Below are 18,796 nucleotides of genomic sequence, written 5' to 3'. Positions count from 1 at the left end.
TGAATCCTCAGGGTTGGGCCGGGCCGCTTCTGGGGGGCACTCTGCAAGAGCACCTGTGGTCTGAGCTGCGGGGCTCACTGGGCGCTGTGGCTTGGTCGCTGACTGTCCTGTGTTAAGGGTTGTGGGTTAAGCTGAGTTTGGTGCTGTTGTGGAAGTGTCCGGCTGCTGCTCATGTGTCTGTCATGCTCTCTTCCTCATTTTAGGATGGGAGTCCCAGCTTCTGGAAACAGGCTTCCTGGGAATCTTCCTGTGCCCTCTCTGGACTCTGTCCCCATTGCCCAGGGGGACCCCCACGTCCCGCATCGTCCTCTGGGGCTTTCGGTGGCTGATTTTCAGAATCATGCTCGGAGCGGTAAGTAGAACCTCTGTTTTTCATATTTGGAGGGAAATGTTCTAGAAACGAGTCACTGCCTTGCTGTCCTCCCGCCGGCCAGGCCAGTGGTGCCCTTTCTGCAGCTTCCGTGATGTCCGAGGCCTATTTTTGAGCACTTGATGTTCCACTGGCCCCTCTGGCCCTTAGCCCAGACCTTTTCTGTGGGAAACAACCAGGACTCAAGTCATTTCGTGGGGACACTGGCAGGAGGGCCCCCCAGTTGCCCTGTCCCTGCCAGCCCTCCTCTGGTGTGTGGAGTGTCTGAAACATCGATATGCGTGTTAACAGGTCAGGAGATGACATCGTCTGTGACCCCACCCCAGAGTGGCCTCACACCTTTCTGTCTGTTCCTCTGCTGGCTGAGTCTTTTCTCCCGGACCCCTCACCATGTGGTCGGGGCGTCTCTCCTAAAGGCCAGGTGCTCAGCTGTCTGGGCTCGGGGCAGCTCAGCCTCTTCCCCTCACACCCTCCTCCTGGGCCCTGGGACCAGGCTTCACAGCTCCCACATTCAAGCAGCCTTGGAAGATGCACGTCTCGCTTTTGACTGCACCTTCAAGTTTTCAGAAACATCACCTTGAAATCAGGAGTGAGGCGCTTCGCTAGGCAAAGGGCTTGGTGACTGTGCACATTTTCTCCCACCTCTGCTCTTCATTTGTAGGATCCTGACTTTTACACTAGGATCAGTATAAAATACTCATTTCTTTTATCTGTTGCTGTAAGTTGTTCTTGGGAAGAATAGCCCCAAGCCTGTGGAAGAGCAGGGCACAGTGCAGTGGGTGAGCTCCTGACCAACTACCCGCTGGCATCCCTGTCCAGGGCCGACGCTGGCGTCCGAGGTGTCCCGACCAGCAGGAGGCCCTTCTCACTCTCCCCTCGGGGGCAGCGTCCAACTGTCCTGTCACAACTCAGGCAGGCCCAGCTGGTCCTCCTGGGAAGTTGCTTTTTTTCACTGTGTGATTAATAAGGGCTACTTACTAAATTACAGGCCGTCCCTTCCTCATCAGATGTCCCATTTACTCCAGGCTTCTGTATGTGACATTGGATCCCTGTCCCCCCGACACTGTCATATCCTCTGCTGCTGTCTGTATCTGATCCCCTGTCTTTGCTTTGGCCCATGGGAGCTTGTCTTGCTGCCCCCATCATGCCTGCTTCCTGGCCGGTGCCAACTCTCAGCTCGCAGTTGATGGCCTCTGCCCCATGGAGGGGACACACCGGTCCTCGAGCAGGTCGGGCGTCCTCTAGGGGCCTCCCATTCCCATCAGTTCTGCCAGCACCCATGCTCCTGGGCTTCCCTTCACCCAGGGCATTGGCTGTCATGCCGTGGTTCGGTTAACTGTTGCGTCTGTGCCATATGGCCAGGGCTCCAGGGACGCTGCAGACAGCTAGGGTGCAGAGGGACAAGCTCTGTGTAGGGCAGCGGCAGCACCAGCAGGAGGGGTGGACAGGTGTGCATGGTGGTTGGAGAGCTCACCATCAGGGACTGGCCTAGTTGGCAAGGTTCCCGACCCAGTAGGGTGTGAGCAGCTGTACATACTTGGAAGTACCATGTCGGGTGATCTGAGGTCCAGATTCCACAGTAAAGTGTGATGCTTTCTCTAAACTCTCTTTCCCATTTAGTGAGGAAGATAGGAGTTGTTTTCATGGCTCCCTTTAATGAAACATTGAACCTGTGAGCTGTCTCGTCGCCGTACAGATCTTCTTAGCAGTGTGCAGTTCCTCGTCTGTCTAGGATTTAATTTTGGATTCTCTGTCAGAGAGCTTTAAACAGCAGTGTTTCAGAGAACTTTCTCGGGGACCCCGCTGGAAGAGCAGCATCGTTGGGTGGGACACATAAGGCGAGGCCCCAGCAGCACACCAGCCCGCTGGGTGCAGAGCACTGGGTGACAGAGCTGTCAGACTGTGCGGAGCACAAACTCCCACATGCCTCCCAGAGGCGGCAAGTCATTAGCATGTTCTAAAGCACCTTTTATGGCGTTTTGATTGACTATTAGCGCCAGCTGGGTGAAAAATTATCAGGTGCACTAAAAGGTGTAATTACTCGATTCAGTCTGCATGTTGGATATTATTAATCTTCCTTCGTTGGAAAGCAGAGGAATAGAGGTGACTTGATAAAAAGGAGTGACGGCAGCAGGACGTCCATCCACAGATGGTGAGCAGACCTGGCAAGTGTGATGCTGCCTGTGACACGCCGCCAGGCCTGACCTGCTGCTCAGCCAGGCTGTCCTGGCTGTTTAGGCCTGCTGCTGATTTGTGGTCTGGTGGTGGCTCACATCCCCTGAAGGACAGATGGGCTCTTTCAGAGCTCAGCCTCAAGCTTCAGAGGGGATCCCGGGCCATGCAGGTGGAGGTGTCGAGCAGAAAGAAAGGAAGCTGCCCTCCTGGCCACTGTGCCCGTGGATGGCCTGGTCCTCCAGATGCCCAGGGTAGAGTCAGTGCGGCCTCCCCACCCCATCTGTAGGGCCTCTGTGAGCTCAGCTCTTCTGAAGAGATGGCACCAGGTGACCTTTCTTTGGAAGCAGCTGGAAACTGGACACAGTGGTAATGCAGCTGTTTTCACACCAGACAACAGACAGGGTGGGATGGGGGTCCAGAGGGAAACACTTGAGCTGAGCCCTGGACTGCCTGGGGGCCAGGGGACCTTGCCAAGTGGAGGCAGTCAAGGTGATGGAAGGCTGGAGGACTTCCTGCTGGAGGCGGGGGGCAGAGTACAGAGAGGAGGTATTGGTGCAGAGAAAGATCTCCGGGAACACAGCATCACTTCTGTCACAAAAATGCATCCTCTGATCTAATTGTGAGAAAACATCAGTTGAGGGACATCCTTCAAACATTCTGATGGGTGTTCTCAAGTGTCATAAAGTTAAGCATTTTGTTACTGCCTGAGGGGCTGTCAGCCAGGGAGCACGGCTGCTAAGTGTCATCACCCTGGGTTGTCACTGGTTCATAGAAAGGATGCTACTGGGAAGCTGGTGAAATCCAAATGGGGTTGGTGGCTTAGTAGAACTGAAGTGATAAAAAGTTAAAGAGAAATAGTGTGAGCAACTTTAAGCACATGAAGGAGGCAATTAGAGGAACGTAGATGTAGATTGCCAACACTGACACAGAAGGGGCAGAAAAGCGGACTCATTTTATAAACCGAGTCATTAAAACAAACAGAAAGTACCTCCCACTGAGAAAACTCCAGGCCCAGATGATGTCACTGATGAGGGTTTATAAAATATTTAAGGAAAAACGATGCAAATCCGACACATACTCATTGAGAACACGAGAGAGGGAACCACTCCCGCTTAGTTTTCAGAGGCCAGTGAAGACAAGGATATTTCAAGAAAGGATGATTACAGAGAAATATTTTTCAAGAGCACAACCAAAAAATTCTTAAGGAATTATTAGCAAATGAATCCAGAGTACATGAAAAGTATAATCAGTCAAGACCTTGTGGGATTTTTTTCCCAGAATACAAGATTGGTTGGGTATAACTGAATAGATGTAATTCACCAAGTTACCAGATTTAAGGAAAAAAGATATAAAATGATATGATCATCTCAATCGATGTAGAAAAAACATTAGACAGAATTAAATACTTATTCATAATTAACAAAGAAAATTCTCAGCAAACTCAGAATAGAAGGAAACTTCTTCAACCTGATGAAAGGTGACTATATAAACTACCTACAGCTAATGTCTTAGTAAATGGTGAAAGATTGAACATTTTTCCTGTAAGTCTGGGAACAGGGCTGTGATGTCTACCTTCCTCCTGCCTAGTTGACAGTGTGTTGAAGATCTTAGCTTATGCAGTAATGCAAGGAAAAGTTATAAAAGCCCTGAAGATTGGAATGGAAGAAGTAAAGTCATCTGTGTTCACAGACGAAAAGATCCTGTATGTGGAAGATCACAAGCGTCGGTAGAACTAGTGAGTGAAATTAACTGGAGTGCACGACTACAAGGCCAGTGTACAAAATCAGTATATTTCCACATGCTAGCAAAATCTGTCAGAAAATGAAATTTTAAAATGTAGCACTAAAAACACCCACAACCATGAAATACTTAGGGAAGTTTCACAGAAGTGTGCCACGTGTGCTCTTGCTGGGAGGAGGTAGCGAGGACCTGTACAGATGGATTGTCCATGTTCATGATCAGCAGTCTCATTACTGCTTAACAGCTAATTGTCCCCAGACTGATGTGTAGATTTCATGCAGCCCCAAACATAATCTAGAAGGGATTTCTTTTTAGAAATTGATGAACTGATTCTTAGGTGTACGTGGAAATGCCCAGGACCTAGAAAAGTCAGAACAGTCTTGAATGAGAGTAATGTTGTGGGTGTCACACAGCTGGATCCAGGACTTTCCAGAAGACACAGCCATCGAGGTGGCTGGGGAGGCATAAGGCTAAGAGTGGTGTCAGTGGAGTGAGTCAGAGTCTGGAAAAAGTCCCACACTGAAATCACAGACAAGACAGCAAGTCAGTTCAACTGAGAAGGAAAAGTCTTTCCACCAGCGGGTGCTGAGTGTCGACATGGGGCAGACAGACCCCAACCAACCAGTCCACCAGCAGGAGGGTGGGGTTAGCCCGTGCCAAGTTCCCCAGAAGCAAACCAGCCAGCAGGACGGGGACCCAGTGCTGATCCCTCAGGCATCGCTGTGAGTGAGAGGAGCCAGCCACGGAAGGGTGTCCCTATGAGTCCTTGTATGGGAGGTTCTGGAACCAGCAAAGCCAGGGAAACTGTCACCTCTGGGATATGGGGTGTGGGTTGATTAGGGGAATTTGGAAATTCTCAGGGCAGTGGGGTGAGGGTCCCACAGAAGTCACGTGTTTCAGGGCAGGACGTAAGTTATTTCCTGAAACCTCACAAGAGGTCACAGCAGGGGGAGCCTCAGGTGATGGCCCATCAGCCCTACAAAGAGCAGAGACATGCAGACCCCACTAAGCTGGATTTTCCTCCACTGAGCACCAGACAAACACCATGTGCCTTCAAGCCCTGGAAAGACCATCAGCCCAGCCAGATGCTGCAACTCAAGACAGCCCCTCAGGCGCGGCTGCCCACCCATGCTGACCGCCACCTGCGCTGAGTGATGGGACGTCTTGCTTCCTCTCGTTTAGTTATTTGTTCCCATTGATGTAGAGGGCCAGGGTGGTCACCCCACATTGGCATAATTGGAACTGGAACTGGAATTTTAGTTATTTGTTCCCATTGATGTAGAGGGCCAGGGTGGTCACCCCACATTGGCATAATTGGAACTGGAACTGGAATTCAAGTGCTCCGTCTGTGTGGCTCCAGGCCTCAGCTGGGGCCTGAGGGACGTGCAGGTGGTTCTGTGCATTGGGTGTCCTGAGGCCAGGCTGCGAGCAGCGAGTTCTTGGTGGGAGAAAGCGGACCAGGCCCTGCTACCCCTTCTTCCTCGCATTGCATCGAGGGCTGGCATGGCCCAAGTGAGCCCTCCCCCTTCCTTCCTTGGAGCAGAGGCGCAGGTCTGCACAGGGTCCTCACCTGTGCCTTCCTGCGGGCGCAGGGCAGAAGTGAATGGAGGGGAGGCAGCACAAGAGGAGGGTCTGGAGAGTCAGGCATGAGGATGAGCTTGCGAGCCCCCTGAGGTGGCACGAAGGTGTGTGTTCCTGTTCACACCTTGGTGAACCTCCATGTAACCTGCAAGCTACAGCGGCCTCAAGTCCCTTCTCCCTCATCAGCAGGGTTGCTGACCACCTGTGCTGCCCACAGCTCTGTGTGCTCACACCTCCTACACACCCCATGGGGCCCTGACACTCCTTGTGTGCAGCTAGAGGAAATACAGACCTACAGGACCTGCCTTGTTCAGGTCAGATTTCAGTAGGCCTGGGAGCCACGGCCAGGCTGTGTTGAAGGGCGCTGTGAGGAAACAGGGTCTTCAGATAACTGAGATCCTGCTGCAAAGTCACCTGGAATATTAAGAAAGCTTTGGGCCAATAAATATGACAGCTTAGGTGAAATGGACAAATTCCTTGACAAATGCAGCTTACCAAAACTGAGACAGAAGGAAACAGGAAATTGAAATGGCTCCATATCTGGTAAATAAATCGAATTTGTAATCAAAGCCCATTCCAGAAAGAAAGTGTAGGCCCAGATGGCTTCACCAGTGAAATCTATTGAACATTTAGAGGAAATAACAGCAAACCTACACAAACTCTTTTGGAACATAGCAGAGGCGGGAACACTTTCCAGATTGTGTTGTGTGACCAGTGTAAGAGTGATACCAAAACCTGACGAGGACAGTACAGAAAGGAAAGTGGACACTAGTGTTCCTCATGAGCAGAGGTATAGAAACCCTTAGCAAAATATTGGCCAATCAAACCTGGCAATCAAAAAAGACATCAGTTATCACAGGAATGCAAGGTCGGTTTAATATTTGAAAATCAATGCATGCAGTTCACTACAGCAACAGAATAAAGATGAAGAACCAATTTATCATCTCAACAGATGCAAAAAGCAAATGGTACAGTGCAGCACCAAGTCAAACTTCTGTCAGAGACTTCCAGAATGGCGAGAGACTGAAAGCATTCGCATGCAATTAGAAACAGGCCCAATGCCTGTTTTGCTGCTGCTCTTCAGCACAGTATTAGAAAGTCTTAGTGCAGTAGAACAAGAAAAAGAAATAAACGTGTAAAGATTGCGAAAGAAGAAATGAAACTTATTCACAGACTTGATTATGCATATAGAAAACCTAGTGGAATCTGAAAAGCAACTTCTAAAGTGAATACATGAATTTAGCAAGTTGCTGGATACAAGGTTAATGCAAAATGTAAATGGTACTTCATGTACTACTAAGTCATTAGAAAATAAAATTTTCAAAATACTACCTGCCATTGCATCAAAACCCCTCAAATACCTCATAATAAATCTGATTAAGGATGTATGAGACATACATTAAAACAGTAAAGCATTGCTGATAATGAATTTAAAAGACCTACATGATAAACAGATGTACCATATTATGGTAAGATATTTCTTTCACCCATATTTTTATATAGAGATTCAAGATAACTCCTATCAAACTCCCAGTGATCTTCTTTGGTGAGAATTGACAGGCTGATTCCAAAATTTACATAGACAAGAGAAGACTCTTGAAAAAGAACAAAGTTAGAGGACTTACACTTCCTGATCTTACAGCTTAATTTAAAACTGAAGTCTGGTGTTGATCTGAACTACAAACATTGGTCAGTAGAAAATAGAGACCAGAAATAGACCAAACCTCTACTGTCATTTGATATTCAACCAAGGTACCAAGTCAAGTCAATGGAAAAAGAAGAGTCATTTTTTACAAATAGTGCTGAAATAACTGGGTGTCTGTGTAGAAGAATAAAATGAGCTTTGGCTGCTATTTCATCTATACCAGACTCTAATTTGAGGTAGATCATGGACCTAAACATAAAAGCAAAACCAAAATTTCTTAGCAGAAAACATAAAAGAATCTCTCCCAGAAATAGACCCACATTCGTAGTTGATTGATTTTCAATGAAGGGGCTTGGCTAAATCAATGGGGCAAGAAAAGTTTTTTTGTTTTTTGTTTTTTGTTTTTTTACAAACATAAAAGCCAGAGTTGTAAAGTTTTTCGAAGATACCATAGGTAATTACCATGGGTTAGACAAAGATTTCTTGGATGGGGCACAAAAAAGCACTAACCATTAAGAAAAAGAATTGATAAATTATACTTCATTGATATTAAATTTTTCCATCATCAAAATACACCATTAAAAAAAGGAATAGGCTTACAATAGCCAAGACAGAGAAACAACCCAAATATCCATCAACAGATGACTGGATAAAGATGTGGTGTACACACACACACACACACACACATACATATGCACAATGAAATACTACTCAGCCATAAAAAAGAATAAAATAATGCCATTTGCAGAAACATAGATGGACTTGGAGATCGTCATTCTAAGTGAAGTGGGCCAGAAAAAGAAAGAAAAATGCCATATGATATCATTTACACGTGGAACCAAAAAAAAAAGGACACAAATGAACTACTTATTATTTATAACTTAGATGATTAATTTCTTGAATATATGTAAGCACATTTGACTGTCCTTTATGATTGTATTACCACATTCTGTTGATTCTTATTTTGTAGTTGGCTTTATTCCTTTGGTAACTATGTAAGTTTAAAAAGCTAAAGCCCTAATCTGTTCTTAGAAACAATTAGTACATATATGTAAACTAAAAAAAAAGTGCAGTGTATTGTATATATGTATTTACATGCAATATATTGTATATGTGCAATGAAATTGTTAACAATTCTACCTAGTAAAACTGAAAAATGAAAAAAAAAAAAAAAAGAAAGAAGAAAAGGAATAGGCAAACCACAGATTGGGAAACATTTGCAGTGCAGAGGTTCGACCAAAAACTAACCTTAAGAGCATGCACAACACAATAGGAAGGCAGGTGTGGGCCTTGGACATACTCACCAGTGAAGGGACAGGAGCAACGATGAGGATGGGAAAGCTGTGTTGGCCCAAGAGGGGCTGAGTGTGAAACCCTGATGTCAGCACGCTGAGTCGGTGCGCCTGCGGGTGGCAAGATTCCTCGTAGGTGTGTTCCTTGGCAGGGTGTAGGGTGCTGCAGCCACGCTGAACAGCCACTGGCCAGTTTCCCACAAGGCGAGACCTGCACCTGCCTGTGAGCCCGTCTCCCACTCCTGGGAAGTGAAAACCCATGTCCACACGGAGGCCTGTCCACACATGTCCCCAGCAGCCCTGCCCAAACAGAAGCCCTGGGAACCAACCCGGTGTCCATCTACAGGACAGGTAGCCTGTGGTGCATTCACTCAAGGGACAGCACTCTGCCAGGAGAGGGGTCCAGCCCCCAAGGCAGCAGTGCAGACGGACCCAAAGCCCACAGGGCACCGGCCCCTGTGTGTGATACCCCAGGGCAGCCAGATCCAGGGACAGAGTGGAGGTGGGGGCAGGCCTTGATGGCCTCCTGGCCAGCGGGTATGGAAGTGGCCATGGGGAATGTCCTGTGGGGCGTAAGCCTGTGTCCTGTTTTGGGTGGATTCCTGCTTGTGCACAACCGTGAGAACACATGGAACTGAACATTTAAGACGGGAGTGTTTTGTTTCACGTGACTTGTAGCTCAGCCATCATGAGTTTGCTTTTTCACACGAGGATCGCTGTGAGATGCAGCCCATTGAACTCCAGACACCTTGAGGATGAGGAGCAGGTGGGTCGTAATTCACTGCAGCCCTTGGAGCCCCGCTGGAGAGCAGGCACCCCTCTTTTTGTCCAGACCTGTACCCATTTTTGTTGGGACCTCGGGCTGGGCCCACGGAGTCTCTCTTCTTCTGCTGGGAAGAATTCCTGGCTGAATCAAGGCTGCCACCAGGAAGCCCATGGAGTCTGCGTTTGGGTCCTGTGCTTTCCCTCGGAGGCCTGGACTGCTCCGAGTGGGTGAACTCCTTTAAAGCAGTTTCCACACTGGCATGTCGGTCCTGGAGATGCTCCAGCCACTGGTGCTGAAAGGTGAGCAAAGGAGGCCAGACACCGTTAGCGAGGAGAAGGAGCTAAGTAAAAAGGAAAAGGAGGCTTCCAGTCGGGGGTTTTTCTCAGAGTCAGTGCCTGCAGTAAAATCTAATTAACGTAATTAAATCGGTGTTGGAATGCGACGTGCCCCACCAAGACCACAGTCAAGTGGGCGTCGCTGCCACTTCCTTGATGAGCCAGCCCAGTCCTGGGATGAGAGCGATTATTCTAATTTGCTTTATCGCATTAGCGTGGGCAGAACCAAAGAAAGGGACTTTCTTGCTGGGCTCTGTCATCCTTCCTCAGCCTGGCAAAGGCATCCAGGAACTTCTGGAGAGCGCCAGCTGCAGTGCTCTGACCTCTGGCCCCAGCTGTGGCCCTCAGCGGACCCCACCCCAACCCCTGCCTTGCGCACCCACTTTGTGGTTCTTTCTGGTTTCGGAACAGCCATGGCACGAGGACGGTCGTGCCTGAGGCCTGAAATAGCTGCGAGGAAGGACCTGCGACAGTCCCTTCCACCTGCTCGGCACAGCCCCTGCAGGGCTGTCACAGACAGATGTCATGGCAGCTGTCACAGGCTTTCCCGGATTTGGGGAGTGGGCACAGTGAAATTTCACACAAACAGTATCAGCGACTGCGTGTTTCAGCCCACAGGATCCCCTGTAGCTGACGCATTGCCCACCACCTGCGTGGATAGGGGCGCTAAGTAGTGAGCCTCACACACAGTGGTCTCTGTGCCCAGAGACGTGGGATCCCCCTCCGCCTGCTCACAGAGCATGTGGGGTCCCATGGGCCCAGCTCAGCTCTCGGAGGAGAGATGCAGAGTGCTGCTGGGTCAGACAGGACTGGGCGCGCCGGCCCCCACCCAGCGTGGCTGATAGCGCGTCCCAGACCAGCAAGCCTGCTTCGGGGTGGAACACCACTCCTCCCGCACCTGCAAACCCTTTGTTAGTGCTCACCACCCCCAGGTCAAAGAGGCTTGTCCTTTGTGGAAAAGGAACATGGGACTAGTCACTTGTGTTTGCATCAGGAAGAAAGGATCTCTAGATCACGCAGAGGCTGTGACAGTGAGAGAACGGGGTGTGGTGTCTACAAAATGGGGGTGCTGTGGAGGGAGCCCCTGTGCTGGTGCAGGACCCCATGGGCCACCCCCTCTTCCACAGCTGTAGGTCTGGGAGCCCCCCCTACCCAGTTAGGTGTGATGGGACTGCTGCAGTGTTACAGAAATGGATGTTCTTCCTGTGGCGTGGGGCCTTGCTTTCTCTCATTTCCAAATGGGAGATATTAAGAATCGTGTTCTTGGACCTGTGAGCCTCAGAGAAGCCCCTCTGCATCCCGTGGGCACCTGCCCCCAAACGCTGCCCATAAGGCCTGAGGTCTCCCCGGTCGCCCCGGAATGTTCCAGCATCCCAGCACTCTCCCTTCCCCAGGGAGAGCAGGGGTTGTGTGGACAGCTGTAGGTCACTCGTGTGTTGCTGGCCTGTCTGTGCCATTTTTTTGGAATTAATTTTGGGCTGAAAAAGGCTCAAAGAAGGCTTTGTTCCTTTGACACTTACTCTGGAAGAAAAAAAAATCCGTGGAAAATCTGACATCTGCATTGTAGGGAGAAATCAATAGATGGGGAGGAATGTAATTATCTTCCGCTCCCAAAAGAATGTTTCAGATTTTTAAGTGTCTCATATCAGCTTAGAATTTGAATGACATTTTAATTATTTTGTTTTTTTTCTCCTTTGCCTGGTTTGAGTCTCCAAAGAGTACCACTCTCGGATTCTGAAGGATGCAGGGAGCGGAGCTGCACCCACAGGGGAGCATCGTGTGACAGCAGCTGAGTTTCCCTGCCGAACGGGCAGGTGCGTTTTCATCAGAAACCAGCGGTTCATCCGCATCAGCAGGGCAGGGGCTTGGTCAGATCTAGGTCAGCAGGACACGTTTGATTGTCCCAAGTGCTGTTTTCATACAGACGGGACTATATAGCAGAGTTCAAACTGGAAGTCACTTCTCTGGCACTTCTGTGGGCTAAGCAAACCCAGTTTCCAGGGAGACGTGACTTTCTACTTCTCAAAGTGATTCATCCTGTGAGTCTCTAAACAGCAACCCTCAGGTCCTTGGAGCACAGGTCTGCCTCAGCACACGCGCTCCCGTGATGCTAGGGTTGGGCCCCACACCGCAGGATGTACAGGACCCCAGGGAGGTGGTGCTGAAATAGGCAGCAGGCCCCTCCAAAACCAACTTTGAAACAGCCCCTGGGTCTTCACAGTGCCCGGAAGTGAATAGTGGAGTTTCTTTCGGATGTATTTGTGAACCCCCTGGGAGGCTGCACAGTTACCTCGTGTCTGGCCTGCGTGCACGGCAGGGACACTGTCATTCAGTCTCACTGTAGAAGCCGGCGTGGCTGCCACACTCCGCTCCACCTTCTCTGTTGTTTCATAATCCCTGCTCCTTTTCGTGTTGCTGTGTCCATGAGCCCAGCAGGGCCCAGGCCTGAGGTCTTGGCTGCTCCCTCAGCCCATCCTGTGGGCTTCACATTCCAGATGAGTCCAGAGAGGGCCGTGACTCACATCCTGGACAGTCATCCTGTCTTGCTGGCTCCATGGCCACCACACTGTCCTATACTCGGATTAGAGCCCTCAACCACCCTCAAGTCCTTCCCTTGCGGGAAGGTCAGTTGTATGCACCAGCCTGGTGGGGCTGCCACCCCAGGTCTTCAACCGAACTCCGGTCTTGGTGTTGCTATGAGGTGCTTTGTGCAGACGTGGTCACGGGCTGCGGTCAGCTGCGTCCGGTGAGGAGGCTCCCCGCAGACAGCCTGGTCGGGTGTGTGGGTTAAAGCCACGGGACCTGCCCCGGAGCAGCAGCAGTTGCAGAAACCAGCACCACAAGGGAGCCACTGCCATCCAGGCTTGCTTCGTTATGGACACAGCTTCTCCCCTTCCAGTCCAGCCGTCACATGAGACACAGACGTTAAGAGCTGAGTCTCTGCATCTCAAGCACCAGTCTGGTCCCGTCGGGGAGCAGTTTGCTTCTGACTCTGAAGGGATCGTGTGGAGCTGTGATTCCCAAGGGCAGGCGGGTGGGGATGCGTGCCGGCACGTGAGCAGAGTGCCCCTGCGACTGCAGACCAGGCCACCTGTCCAGGCCACCCTGGACACTGCACAGCAGGGAGTCCGGCAGGGTCCCCGAGAAGCTGGCCTGAGGGCCGTTCAGCAAGGCTTTGCTCTCCGCGGCAGCTTTCTCGGTGGGCTGGGCAGCACGGCAGCGCCCTGAGCCCCTCCCGGGCCTGAGCACCAGGATCTCCTGTGCCGTAGCTGGTGGGTGTTCTCTCCCAGGCCACCAGAGCTTCTGAACTGTCGTCACCCTAGCAGTTGGGACGCTGTCCCTTCCACATTTCAGGTGGCGTCTCCAGACGTGTGAGACAGGTTGTGTTCTTGTGCTTTTGCAAATTTGCCCATTTCCAAAGCCTCACGGTTGCACTACTGTGATGAAGGTCAGAGTCTAAAAATGAGGTTTTAAGGAAAACACAGGAGGAACTGACTCTACAGAAAGGAGGCAGTGCTTCTTTTGAGCTGCATTGGCTACTTTTAGTCATCAGACACCCTGAAGGTGCCTTTCCTGAAGCATCATTCAAACTTTCTGTCTCATATCACGTCAGGTGTCAGGTGACATTGCATCTCTTACGTGTTGGTTCTGAAGTGGCTCACACTTCTCTCTGTCTCCTTGGCAGGGTCTGATCAAGATCCGTGGGGATCGGTGCTGGCGGGACCTCACCTGCATGGACTTCCACTATGAGGTGAGCGGCGTGGCCACCTACACTCCTGCCACAGCTCCTGGGCCTGTCTCCTGGGGCGGGCGGGCGTCAGGTCACAGATGGCTTGCAGAGGGTCCCGTTTGCTGGGCTGGCAAGACAGGGCGTCGGCCACCGAGGTTGTGGGTCCCATGGCATCTGGGTCAGGCGGGGTTGTCAGCCCTCAGAGGCCGTTTGGAGGGGTGGGCCCCTTCTAGCACCAAAAGCCTTTCCTCAGTGGAATCTTGTTTCAACAGCCACTTTGTAAACTGAACTGGAGTGAGGGCACTGGGTTGATGTCAGGAGTAGGGGCTGGAACTCTCTCGTACCCTTGGCTGATTGCAGAACTGCTTGATTTATCCCTTTGAGGTTGTCTGTGCCCCTGGGGCAAAGACAGTTGGGCCACGTGGTCTGTCCTAGGTGACCTGGACTCCAGTCTGTGGCCACCAGCAGCAGGGGCCACAGGAACCGCAGGGCCTGTGAGAAGAGAGAGGAGGCTGCACTGGCAGGACCAGGAGCCCTAAGTGAGCAGCAGGGAGGGGCCTCTGTGAGAGGAGCATTCAGGCCCATCTCTCATCTTGCTGGTGCTTCTGTTTCACCTTGAACTTGGCTGTTGACGGGGATGCCGTCCTTGAGGTATATTACTACGACCAGGCCCCGGGAGGTCACAGGAGCCAAGCCCCAGCACCCTGACCCTGAGAGGCAATGAGGAAGCAGGCCCTGGGCCCATACTCACCCTGGACCCGGCAGCGCACTGGGGGCGGCGGGAGGCAGGTCTGCTGTGAGGGGTGTGGGCAGCCCATAGCCTGTGCCGTCTTTCTCATCTTCACCAACTGGACCAAGGGTCGGGTGAGGCTGCACCGTGTCTGGGGGCATCGCACTGCCTCCTGTGTGGCACCCAGGCACCTGGCAGAGTCTCGCAGCTGTCTCACAGAGGGCATCCCTGTGAGTCCCAGGCCTGAGAGCCACCTTAGGGGCTCTTCCCCGTGGGCAATAACATCGTAACTGAAGGGCAGTTTTTGGTGAATTCAGTCTGTCCTATCAGAAGGAACATTGATCCTCAGGCACCACGAGAGAAGAGGTAGGCGGCCTCCATCGTTGTGGCTGAGACACACAGGCCACCCAAGCATGCACAGGTCGGAATCCCTTGGAGCAGTGCACCAATGGCTTCCGTCCTTGTCCGTTCTCTGCCTGCATGGCTGTTCCCAGTCCCGGCCGCTTAGTGAGGGCACCAGGAAGACCCCTGGGCACATGGCCACTGTCAGACGCTGCAGGAAGGATGAAAAGTAAAAGTGGTTTACGTGCCAGCGGGTTTACATCTCGCCCACTTAGCTTCAAGATGCACAAAATGCTCTTAGCAGCAAACTCGTGTTCCCAGGTGCCTCTTCTCTGTGCAGACTGATCAAGAATGAACTTTTTCTCTTTGGAGTACTTTGATTCTGCAGATTGATACCTTAAAACTCCTCTGTGCTGGACTTACCACTTGCATGAGAAAGCCCTGACCCCAAGCCTTGGCGACTCGCTTGTAAGGGGGTGTGTTCTGGTCACTGGGTTGTGAAGACGGTCTGGCCGCTGGGTGGTCTCCGAGGGCCTGTCTGCCGTGTCCCTGGGAGCTGGTCTGGGCCTGGTCTTTCTCCCCCACCCCCAGTGCGTGAACGAGGTAAACAAGTGACACTGTTGTTTTGCTCCGAAGTCCTGCACTCAGAGCTGACCTTTAACCCAGGACATAAATCACTTTCCACTCCTGTTACTTGTAAAGTCCCGCAGCATTTCGCCCACAGAGGCAGCCTTTGTATCCATTCACCGTGGGACCACTGACCTGCAGGGCATGTCGGGATCCACCCCAGAGCCTCGACCGTGGAGCAGGAGCTACGTGCCCAACTGTGACAGGGCCAGAAGTTGGCTCTGTGCTTGTATCTGGTCATCTCTCTGAGAGCCTGCCCACCTTAGAGAGCTGGGATCGGGGGAGGGATGCAGCGCCCTTCTGCTCTTCTTCATAACGCTCTTGGCCATCCACACTGCTGGCCACAGCAGACCTACGACTCGGTGGCCTTTGCTGCTAGGTGCCCCCATGCAGATGTGACCATGAGATCCAACTGTCCAGGCACTGTCCCTGCCCCACCTCTATCCGTGGAAGCACTCTGCCCAACACATCCACATAGCCTGGTGGCTGTGAGGGCAGGTGTCAGATGCTGGTCAGGGAATGCTCCCCACCCCTTCCCATGGGCTGGACCCTGCTTCTCCCTTCCACGGGGCCCTGTTTCCCTTGGTCCACAACAGCAGTTCGAGGGACGCATGCTCAGAGCCTCTGCCCCGACCACATGTCTCCCATCTGTCCACTGTTGTGTGTATCCCATGTAGGGCAGGTGCTTGTGAAAACTCTGGGGAAGTGGCTTGCAAGGCAGTGATTTCAAGGACCTGGACTAGGCGGGCTTTGGCAGACCTCTCAAGGGCTTTGGCACATCACAAAGGAAGACGAGTTGACGAATCCCAGAATTCCCTTCCATTCTCTCAAACTGTCGTTTCTGAGACTTGTAAAGACAGCACCATGTGCTGTTTTTATGTGAAACACTTGAGATGCTTGTCTCACAGAAATAACATCCATGGAGAGCTTTTGAAGGTGGCATCAAGTCCTAGGTGCGGTCGTCATGGCATCCAAGAGGCAGGTACCACGGGGCGTGGCCCGCATGTGGCTGCATCGTGGGCTGCGTCTTGGGCACCTGTTATGTGCAGTTGGGAGTAACCTGTAGCCCAGGGTTTGCTCACAAGTTGCTGCTGAAACCTGGTTTTCTGCTGTTGTGACTTTATGTCTTTATATGGAAATTTTCAAAATTGAGCAGCATCATGGCGAACCCTCGAGGTCTGTGTGGAGACCCAGCATCGTGGCAAGTACGCAGCGCGTTCTGTGCAGGTCTGGTCGGGTTGCACTTGCTGACCACGTGCCCCATGGGATGTACCCGAGAGGCCCACACAGGGCAAGGACGGTGTCCCCAGTGTGCTCCTCGCCGCGTTCTGCCCCGTCTGCCACAGCCCCACAGGGAGAAGCCTTGAACGTGTGAGCTGTCCCCTGGCGCACATGCAACTGCTAGTTTCAGAACACCCGCGGACGCGGCCCAGCTCCGGCAGCAGGGACACCAGCTCTCGCTGGGAACAGCTGCACAGTGGGGCGCTCCATGTCCACGTAGGTTTTACGAGGTCCATTATCAGGAAGGAGCCAGGCACAGACCCCCGTGGTTTTGATACAAGAGGAAACATTCTCAGCTGGGTCTCAAGTAAATCAACTACAAACATTGCCAACAGTTTTATATGTGCTTCTGGGGGCATCTAGCTCCATTGTGTTGCTGGAGATTCGGGGAAATTTAACACTGACTTTCGGTTCCACAGCCTGAACTGGACCCTCGACCAGTCTCTGGGATCTGGGGAGCCGGCTTTCCACACTGGGCACAGGGAAGCAGGGTCCCCCATGCTTTCCTTCTGAGAGGTTCCACCTCAGGACCTGTAGTTGGGGGCTCCCTGAAAGCCTGGCTGAGGTGGGCTCATCTGCAGAAATTGCATGCAGAGCAGTTATATCCACTGGCAAACAGCTCCCTGTGCAGTGTCTGGAACTTCTTCCCCAATGGTTGGTCAGCACCAGGACTGTCTCTCCTGGGAGCAGCTAAGCTCAGGGCTGCAGGCAGAGCCAGGTGGGCAGGAGACCCCCCAAGAACCAGCTCAGGAGGCACCCAGCATGGAAGACAGAGCAGCAGGGGGCTGTCCTCGGGCAGGGGCGTCCCGGAGTTTGACTGGCACCCCCGGGGACACACGGGGCACCTGGCTTAAGGTTGTATTTGGGTCTCCAGACACACCTACCTCATGCGCTGAGCACCAGAGACGTTGGTGACCAGCTGCAGCCGGCCCCACCCACCTGTTCTCATTCTTAGCACACTGACTCCAGAGCCCTCCCACCTTCCAGGGGCCAGGCACCCTCCTGGGACAGGGCGTCATCCAGGGAAACACTGGCCATTGTGTCCTGATGCTCTAGATGAGCTGCCGTAACCTGAGTGTGAACACTGGCCCAGCCCAGCCGCCTGTGACCTGCAGGTTTTGTGGCCCTTGAGCCTGTCCAGCTGTCACTGAGTGCCCAGGCACAGCTGTACAAGCCAGAGAACTTCTGCCTCATCCAGACGTTCCTGGGAAAGCAGTGAATGTGAACTTGCAGACACCGTGACCAAGTTACCTCTGAGAGGCTGGGGGTCCTAGCTTGCTGGCTGTGTCCAAGGGCAGTTCCTGAGTTTGTGAGAAGGTGTTTTGTGTGCGTGTTGCAGACAGAGGCGAGGAGCCTTCAGCCGACACCCAAAGGCCCTGCCCCTTCCAGTGCCCATGGGGCCACTCTCCACCACACGTGAGAGCACACAGCAATGTGGCCTCTTCATCCCAAGAGGTGCAGTCTCCCCTCCCCTGCAATCTGAGGACACACACCGGCATCCTGTGCCCAGCGAAGCCCCCTCCCACCCCCGCCACGGACCCTCACCTCCCAGCCCTGTGCATCAACAGAGAGGGTGTGCAGCCCAAGGGTGTGTTAAACGGGCTTGGGGGACTTGAGAGTTTGAAGAAACTTGTTCTTCAGAGGAGAGTTACATGAGTGTCTTTTCTCTTTCAAACCCAGACACGTTATTTATAGTCCCTAAAATGGGAATCTGGCTGGAAAACATTTTTGTCCTTGGACTTGTCCTGAGGAGGGGACTGGCACCCTGACAGGAAGATCTCCCTGCAGATTTGTACCTGCTAGATTCCTACACGATTTTTATCACTCTCCACACTTTCCTGACGTTTTTCTTATTTTAAATCGTCTCTTTTTAGGGAAACCAATTGTAAAATGTTACAGGGATCTGGTAGGGCAGCCCTGGACACAGGGCCTTATTCTCTAACGAGCTGCGGCCCCATAGGTGAGCGCGGCGAGGACGCAGCACGGGCAGCACTGGCGCTGCAGCCGAGCTTTACGGGGTGCGATGTTCCAGTCGCCACTTCCACGGTTTACAACCAGACTTCACGGCGTGGTGGTTTTTCCAGCTTCGGTGCAAACAAAAATGAAGCTGTACTGGGCTGGCTGGAGAAGGGAGGCCCGGGGACCCTGCTGACGTTAGGTCAGCACAGAACAGGCCCCACCC

At 52.1% G+C, this 18,796-nt stretch overlaps 1 protein-coding gene across 3 annotated transcripts in view; it reads left to right on the top strand.

The window, feature by feature from the left end:
- The window catches only part of LMF1 (lipase maturation factor 1), an 83,488-nt gene that overhangs the window by 42,009 nt on the left and 22,683 nt on the right, over positions 1-18,796 (top strand). For 2 of the 3 annotated variants that reach the window (XM_031447785.2, XM_031447790.2), the window contains 2 exons: positions 204-352; positions 13,590-13,655. In XM_031447785.2, coding sequence (XP_031303645.1) covers positions 204-352; positions 13,590-13,655 — 215 coding nt within the window. The remainder of the gene's footprint in view (positions 1-203; positions 353-13,589; positions 13,656-18,796) is intronic. The other variant, XM_031447787.2, reaches the window with a different exon arrangement.

Source organism: Camelus dromedarius, chromosome 24, assembly GCF_036321535.1.
Source record: "Camelus dromedarius isolate mCamDro1 chromosome 24, mCamDro1.pat, whole genome shotgun sequence".
Classification (NCBI taxonomy): Eukaryota; Metazoa; Chordata; class Mammalia; order Artiodactyla; family Camelidae; genus Camelus; species Camelus dromedarius.
This window is presented reverse-complemented; position numbering and strand designations above follow the sequence as displayed.